At 37.2% G+C, this 8,521-nt stretch overlaps 1 protein-coding gene across 1 annotated transcript; it reads right to left on the reverse strand.

Annotated features, from left to right (window-relative positions):
* Positions 1 to 2,812: 2,812 nt before the first annotated feature.
* Positions 2,813 to 8,029, reverse strand: LOC109097603 (E3 ubiquitin-protein ligase RNF135-like). The gene is made up of 4 exons (XM_042732564.1): positions 7,283 to 8,029; positions 3,994 to 4,141; positions 3,842 to 3,898; positions 2,813 to 3,534 (listed from the first exon to the last, which is right to left on the reverse strand). Exons 1-4 carry the CDS (start codon positions 7,865 to 7,867, stop codon positions 2,981 to 2,983), a joined length of 1,344 nt encoding a protein of 447 aa, XP_042588498.1. The 5' UTR covers positions 7,868 to 8,029; the 3' UTR covers positions 2,813 to 2,980.
* Positions 8,030 to 8,521: the final 492 nt, after the last annotated feature.

Consider the following 8,521-nt stretch of genomic DNA (forward strand, 5'->3'; position numbering starts at 1 on the left):
GCTTTATCATTAAATTACATCATCATTTCTCAGGTGCTCTGTCAGTTTGTCCTCAGAAACATGATTTTCATTATCTGTAGAAAGCTACTGTAGGAATCACATGAAAGGATAAGTAACTGTTCAATCTCCTGCCAGTTTCTTTATCATCGGGCTGCTGTCCATATCTGGATTCTGATAGTTTTAAGCTGGAGCTTGCTGTTCAGGCCTCAGGCAGTCCTTTGGACAAGTCAAAGCCAGATGGGACTGTTTTAAAAGCTCCCAAGAATCTCATCTGCATTTATCTCATGCTGTCTGGCATGGAAAGGTAAGTGGGGGAAAAAGTGAACAGATGATGGGAATAATCGTGGGAAGGGATTTGAATTTTTTTGTCAGAAAACACAGGTTTATGAACTATGATGATTAATTTATATCTGTTTTAACCCTGTGTGTGCATCTACCTCTAGTGGTGGAGTCCTAGCAGTACACACATGACAACAATTGGATTCCCTTTTGCAGCGTCCTGTAATAGCAAGGAAAGTTTTGTTGCTGTCGTTGTTGTTTTTTTTTTTGTTTGTTTGTTTTTAATAATGAGAAACATTATAAAGATAGTCCCTTAAGCCTCTTCACATCCTAACAGAAATCAGTAATTCAAGTGGTCTAAATATATAAATGTAAATATATTTCTTCTGTGGAAGTCTTAGGATCGAATGCAATGATAGGTTGTCCCACCTGCCTGTCAACATGTGCATTTGCATACCTCTGTGCAGCCAATAACGAGAGTTGGGGGCGTGGCTACAGCAGCAGGCTGATTCGGAGGGTGTTTACACGTGTGGAATCTTTTTTTTTTTTTTTTTTTTTTTTTTACAGAATTGCAAGCAAAATTTGAAGACTCGCTAAAATACACAGAGATAAACAATGGGGTACAACAAGGGCAAACAGTGTTTTACAAGATGGAGAATGGAATGTTGGGTTTCAAACCATATGACAAGCTTGCGAAGTTTGTTCTCCATAGGTAAGTCAAGCATTAAATCAAAAGTATTCCTTTGGACCTTTTGTTGAAAGTAGCATACTTTTACCTGTTGAGACTTGCCTTTTATTGATATGTAAGAGCTTAGTTTGGAACGTTTTTGCAAAGGTTGTTTGTATTTTTGTAGTTGCGCTAGGTGAGCGCAGTCTTCTAGCTTTAATTTGGCAATGTAAGTATTGTATCAGAATTGTAATATGAATAAAAAGAACCGCTGTCATGATGTAGTAACTTACAATTTTATAAATGTATATCGCTTGTTTCTATTGTCCAGTTAGTTCCAAACGATGCTAAAGTGGGATTTAATGCAGCACCAGTGATGATCTCTGTGAGTCAGTTCAGTGTATGATTCAGTGACTCACTCATACAGACTTACTTGTCACCACTTTCAATATAAAAATTGTAGAAAAATAATCACTTCAAAAACTAAAGAGTGAAAAATAACTTAGCTGTGAGTATTTGTTTATTATTTGCATGCACTATTGATGTTACAGGTCAGATTGAAGGGACCTGGGATAAATGTAAAAGTTATTTATAAAGACAGTAAAACTCACAAAGTGAACAATGTTATGACTTTCCCAGAACTTTTTTTTTTATTATTCTTTAATGTAATATACGTTTTGCTTTTCTTGAGATACATTTGATTTCACTAGTTGCTTAAATTTTGCCCCAGTCCAGTCTGTGTGTACAGATTGGCTATAATGAGTATTTTTACTCTATGTATTAGTTCCACAATTATTCTAATTCTAAGGCACTTACCGCCTTCCCTGAAATGAAACCTCATATCCGATTTGGAACATACAATGTGCATCACACAAATAGTGTTCATCATGCAAAGTGCATATAAGTCTCTACTCACAAATGATTTCAGTCTGTTAATATGCTGCTAACACAGTGATACTGTAGCAATTATAGAAATACATAAAAAAGTGTCTTTTAACAATTTATACTTTTCAGTTTACACACACACACACACATATATACAGTATATATATATAATATTTATGTGATGCAAAGCTGGGTTTTCATCAGCCATTACTATAGTCTTCAGTGTCACATGATCCTTCAGAAATCATTGTAATATGCTGATTTATTATCGATGTTGGTAACAGTTGAGCTGCTTTTTTTTCTTCTTCTTTTTTTTAATGTATTATTATTTTTATTTTTGTATTTTTTTGGAACCTGTGATACTGTAATAATTTTTACAGGATTCTTTGATGAATAAAAAGTTTAAAAGAACAACATTTATTTAAAACATAAATCTTTTCTAATGTTATATGTCTTTACTATCAATTTTTTATCAATTTAATATGTTCTTGCTGAAAAAAAAGAAAGAAAAAAAATTACTGACGTTTGATTTTTTAATATGATTTTTTTGTAATGTTATTTTTAATTTAATATGTTCTTGCTGAAAAAAAAGAAAGAAAAAAAATTACTGACGTTTGAACGGTAGTGTATATTATTACAAAAACATTCTATTTTAAATAAATGCTGTTCTTTTTAACTTTTTATTCATCCAAGAATCCTGAAAAAAGTATCACAGGTTCCAAAAAAATATCAAGCAGCACAACTGTTTCCATCATTGATAATACATAAATCAGCATTTTCTGAAGAATCATGTGACACTGTAGACTGAGGTAATGGCTGATGAAAATTAATCTTTGCATCACTGGAATAAATCACATTTTAATATATATTTACATAGAAAACTCTTATTTTAAGTCGTAAAAATTCACAATATTACTGTTTTTTCCCCTGTATTTTTGATTAAATAAATGCAGCCTTGATGAGCAAAAGAAATGTCTTTAAAGACATTACAATTTTTACTGATCCCAAACTTTTTAATGGCAGTATATGTAAATGTTATCTACATTTTTGTATTTGTCTGTTATTCTTTTTCTTCCCTTTTTTTAACAGATTTATTGAAAGAAAACTAATACCAAAACATCGATTTGAATCTCACATCTCTCTCAAAAATTATGTACAGTTCATTGCTGGATCACACAGTTTCACTGATGATCCACAATAAACCCTAAACCCAGGATAGATGGGCTGAGTGAATTTGGTCTGGACTATGTAGATGAGTTTCATTTTGTCAGAGATGCTGAAGAAGCACACAATTCCAGCACTGTAATCCACATACACTGCCAATCTAGAAGTCTTTAATTTAGAAATGTTTACATGTAGTTTAGTCTTTTTGTTACTGTGCCAGAATGTGTATTTGGAAGGAGAACAGTAAAAATTCATAGAATGATCATTACATCCAAATTTACTCTCATCACCATTTCCCTTCCTGCAAATGATCTTATAGGCCAAAGATACTCCCACACCAGCTCTTCCACTCCACTCAAACTCCCAGTAGGCTCGTCCACACACACTGTCTTTACACAGGACCTGAGGCCAACAATCAAATCTGTCTGGATGTTCGGGATATAGCTGGACTTTGCCAGTGTTTGTAGCCACTCTGTTCCCTCCAGAAAGTAGAAGTGATTCATTAATTGTGTTTGAATCCATTGAGAGCTTGTGTGAATCTGAGGGAGATATAATACAATATTAAACACAATATTTAAAGCCACCATGAAATCAAAATGGACAATTACATTTTTTATTTTTTTAATATTGCAGTATTTACATATGTAAAAAAAAAAAAAAAAAAAAAAAAACTACATTTCTTCTTGTTTAAGAAGCCGTTTAACTCAAATATACATAACAATAGGGAGAAAACACTATCACAACTTTATTCTGTTTCATGCCTTTAAATTCACTATTAAAACAGTAGAAGTCAGTGGAAAGCCATGTCATATGTGTACATGTTTGAGGGTATGTGGAGTGACATACATTGTAGGATCTGATTCCTGTTCTTGGGTCCATCGGTAGGAAAATTGCAGCGCATTACTATGAAAAAAATTAACATATTTTATGTAATCCTTTGTATTTAATATACATTAGTTTTTATTTACATGCTTTATTCCTGAATGAATGCAACCTACCCCAACCAGATACAACCACTACCTCCGAATTAAAGAAATTGTCCATTTTTTTCTTTAGTCTTTTAGAGAAGGATTTTCTCCCATAATCAGAACGAGAAACAACATTAAAGTTGAAAGGTTCAGGAGGAACCAAATAAGATGAAGAACTCTGGGGAAGAACAAAAATTAAATATGATGATAACCTGACTAAGATGGGGATAGTTCAACCAAAAATTCTGTCATTAATTACCTGCAATACATTTGTTCATCTTCGGAAAGCAAAAAAAAAAACTTTCTGGCCCTGCATAGACATCAGTGCAACTGACATGTTCAAGGCCCAGAAAGGTAGTAAGGACATTGTTAAAATAACCACTGTGACATCAGTGGTTCAACCGTAATGAAAATGAAACTATTAGAAAAAAAAAAAAAATAAAATTGAAATTGATTATTTATATATATATATATATATATATATATATATATATATATATACACACTGTATATAAATATTTTATACAAATATTTATCCAACAGTTTCTTCTGATGCAGGAGCCGGCGTTCTGACATAGAACCCGGTTGCGCTGTGCCTTATTTACAAGCAGAAGAAAATGCACACTTTACATAAAACTGTCACAGAATACACCAAAACAAGAAGATCCAAGTGCAGCATTTAAGGAGTCCAAAAACAAACTGTGTAATCCAAATCAGAGTAACAGGAACACAAAACATAAACAAAAAGTAATCCACAAAAACAGAGAACTGCAAACAATCCAGCAATCAAACACACTGAGAACAGGGTATAAATAACAGTGAGCTAATAGGTAAATTATAAACAGCTGGAAGTAATGAAAGAATAATCAGTGAAAATAACTATGGGAAATGGAGTTCATGACAAGTAACAGTGAAAGGGGAGAGCGCCATCAAGTGGCCAGTCCAGGGCACAACAACCAGACACTGTGACATTACCCCTCCTCTAAGGAGCGGATACCAGACACTCCACCAGAAAACACAAAAGTTCAGGAGGGAGGTGGAAAGGAGGCAGATCAGAGGGAGGGATGGCGGGCAAGGCCCATGTAGCAAAAGAGGGCCTGATGTCAGAGGTAGTCAAGGGTGCCAGAGCAGCGCCTGCAGGGCAGGAGGCCAGGGCAGAGCTGGCGGCAAGGATAAAGCGAAAAAAACCGGCAGGCCAAGGAGCTTAGGTGGTGCTGGGATTGCCTTCGGGTCGGCAGTGGGCTCTAAAGTGGAGTCTGAGGGCTCCCTGACTGGAGCAGACTCTGGAGTGGACTCTGAATGCTCCCATGCCTGCAGATCATTACAGAGGCCAAAAGCAAAGACAGCCTTCTTGACTTATGGTAGCAGCAGTGAAATCGTGTGGCTCTGTGGCAAAATCTAAGACCACCGGAGTAAGGTCCTCCAGGACCACCGGACTTGAGACCACCGGAGTCAGGTCCTCCAGGACCACCGGACTTGAGACCACTGGAGTTGGGTTCTCCAGGACCACCGAACTTAAGACCACCAGAGTCGGGTCCTCCAGGACCACCGGACTTGACACCACAGGAGTCAGGTCCTCCAGGACCACCGGACTTGAGACCACCATAGTCAGGTCCTCCAGGACCACCGGACTCGAGACACCGGAGTCAGGTCCTCCAGGACCACCGGACTTGGGTCAGACTCATAGACTAGAGCAGGCTCTGGCGCAGATTCAAGGACTGGAGCGGGCTCCAGGAGAACCCTAGTGGACCTTGCTTCCCTCCTTCTTGACCTTTGCTTGCCAGTGGGAGTCGGAAGGGCATGGGTGGTGGGGAAAACCCCTGTAGAAGGGTTCTGATTTGCCTGGTGTTGCACACTGACTTCGACTATGGAGATACCTGACGAAGCCCCTGAAGTCTAGGATCCTAAGTCCCTCCTTCTCCCACTGGGGCAAAGGATCATCCAGACAGACATTTAAAAGATCTTTAAGTGCAGTCTCATTGTAATTCAGCCCCACCGCAATAGTCCAAAAGGTCTGGGCAAAACCTCCAACTTCCATTCCCTGCTGCCTCAGAGCCATCAATGCCAAAAGTCGAGTCATCTGCTCCTTCTTAGTGGCAGGAGGAGATATCCGGATATCCATAGTCCAAAAACAAACAAAGTAAAACTGCTGGATCTTGAAGTGGCTGGATTATTCTGTCACAAAATACACCAAAACAAGAAGATCCAAGTGCATCATTTATTAAGGAGTCCAAAAACATACAGTGTAATCCAAATCAGGGCAAAAACAGAATAACAGAAAACAAACAAAAAGTAATACACAAATGAACCCACAAAAACAGAGAACTGCAAACAATAATCCAGCAACCAAACACACTGAGAACAGGGTTTAAATAACAGTGAGCTAATAGGTAAATGATAGACAGCTGGAGGTAATGAAAGAATAATCAGTGCAAAGAACTATGGGAAATGGAATGCATGACAAGTTAAAGTAAAACGGGAGTGCACCATCATGTGGCCAGTCCAGGGCACAACAACCAGACACTGTGACAAAAACAGTCTTCGTAAACATGTCTGATGATTTTGACAGAGAGGATGACTTGCAAGCCTCATTTATTTGAACCAGACTATACAGGCTATGAACTAAGAAAGATGTACATTCTATGTCAGAAAGCCAGCTCCTGTGTTAGCAGCATCACACATATGCGTCATGATACTCTTGTGAACGCGCATTTAAGACTGACACAGAAGAGAAGAAATTGTTGAATAAAGTCATTATTTTTGTTTTCTTTGCACACAAAAAATATTATCTTAGCTTTATAAAATTAAAATTAAACCACTGATGTCACATGAACTATTTTAACAATGTCCTTACTACCTTTCTGGGCCTTGAATGTGGTAGTTATGTTGCTTTCTATGCAGGGTCAGAAAGCTCTAAGATTTCTTAAAAAAAATCTTAATTTGTGTTCCGAAGATTAACAAACATATTATGGGGTTGTAATGACATGAGGGTGAGTAATTAATCACAGAATTTTCATTTTTGGGTGAACTAACCCTTTAATTGTATCTTTTGGATTTGTGTAAATTTAAAAATGCATACTATTACACAAGGCAAGACATTTGTAATGTACTGTTTGCAAGCCATAATTATACTTTATGCATAAGTGCTTGGTCAAAGGGATTTCATTTGGGTCTTAGGTTCTTCAGTGGATGATTAACTTTGTTGAAATGACTTGGCAAGCAATTCAAAACCGAAAGTAACTACATGGCATGTATGCGATGGCCAAGCATTTGATTAGTTGCATTATTGTTTTATTTTTTATTTTTTTCTAATTCATACCTGATTCATTCTCTCTGCTCCTGATGTCACATCATGGTTTTTGTGGTTATCCATCGTACACCGCATACAAATACTCATCTGGTCAGTACGACAGAAAATCTCCAAAAGCTCATTGTGTATTGGACAGATCATCTCCTCTAGTTGCTCAGTAGCATCAATCAAACAGTGTCTCTCACCTTTGAAGACATTTTCATGTTGTTGAAAGTGACTTTGACAGAGAGAGTTCAGACACACCAGACAGGATTTGATGGCTTTATATTTTCTGCCAGTACAGACATCACATTCCACATCTCCAGGTCTAGCTTTAGTGTGAGAAACTTGAGCAGGCTGAAGTGTTGTTCTTTTCAGTTTCTCTACCATTTCAGCAACCACCACATTTTTCCCTAAAACAGGTCTTGGAGTGAAGGTCTGTCTGCACTGGGGACAGTTGTATTGTCTCCCATGAGCATTTGCATCCCAGTGGCGTCTAATACAGTCCATACAGTAACTGTGTCCACAGGGGATGGTCACTGGATCGTTCAGTAGTTCCAGACAGATCGAACAGCCGAACTCTTCCCGGCTCACATAAAGTCTAGCTTCTGCCATTGGAATACATGTAGATGAAGAAAGACAGCTCAACAGCACACTAGTTTCCTGGTTCTTTGTTTAAGAGAAGGCTGCTGAACAGGCGTGTCTGTAAGACGTGATTGTATTTAACATTAACAAAGTCCCATAAAAAGTCCACTAGGGTCACTAAGCAGATTTCTTTTACAGTAACTTTAGATTTTACAACATTTCTGAGAAATGCACTGGTAATAAAGATAAATTCCTGAGTTTTGACAAGTGACAAGCTGAACAAAGGTCTACAGAGTAATTTAGATTGTGTTCTAGAAGATACTGATCTAGTAGTCACGTTCAGTAGTCTATAGATTAAAATATTAGTTAGTAACCAGAGGTGGGAGTAAGTCCCACACGTGTGCAAGTCACAAGTCTCAAGTCTTTAACCTTCAAGTCTCAAGTAAGTCCAAGTCAATTTTTGTGAGAATCAAGCAAGTCAAGTCAAGCCACTGCCTATGTCAAGCAATTGAAGTCAAGTCAAGTCATAGCTTGGGTCAAGCAAGTCAAGTCACAAATGTTTGATGATTTAACTGAATTTATATATTAAAAAAAGTTAAAACTACAATAGTTATGGACTATAGGAGTTTTATTTGCAACAACAACAAAAAAATGCAATATTCATTTTGGCCTCATACAGTACAG

Source organism: Cyprinus carpio, chromosome B10 (genome assembly GCF_018340385.1).
Source record: "Cyprinus carpio isolate SPL01 chromosome B10, ASM1834038v1, whole genome shotgun sequence".
Lineage (NCBI taxonomy): Eukaryota > Metazoa > Chordata > Actinopteri > Cypriniformes > Cyprinidae > Cyprinus > Cyprinus carpio.

Excerpts from the sequence above, each read along its gene's own strand:
- LOC109097603 (XM_042732564.1), bottom strand. The coding sequence starts at position 7,867 with ATGGCAGAAGCTAGACTTTATGTGAGCCGGGAAGAGTTCGGCTGTTCG. Across the intron at positions 4,142-7,282 it reads GAGCAGAGAGAATGAATCAG|AGTTCTTCATCTTATTTGGT; the intron begins GTATGAATTAGA and ends GTTCTTCCCCAG. Across the intron at positions 3,899-3,993 it reads AGTGGTTGTATCTGGTTGGG|TAATGCGCTGCAATTTTCCT; the intron begins GTAGGTTGCATT and ends TTTTTTTCATAG.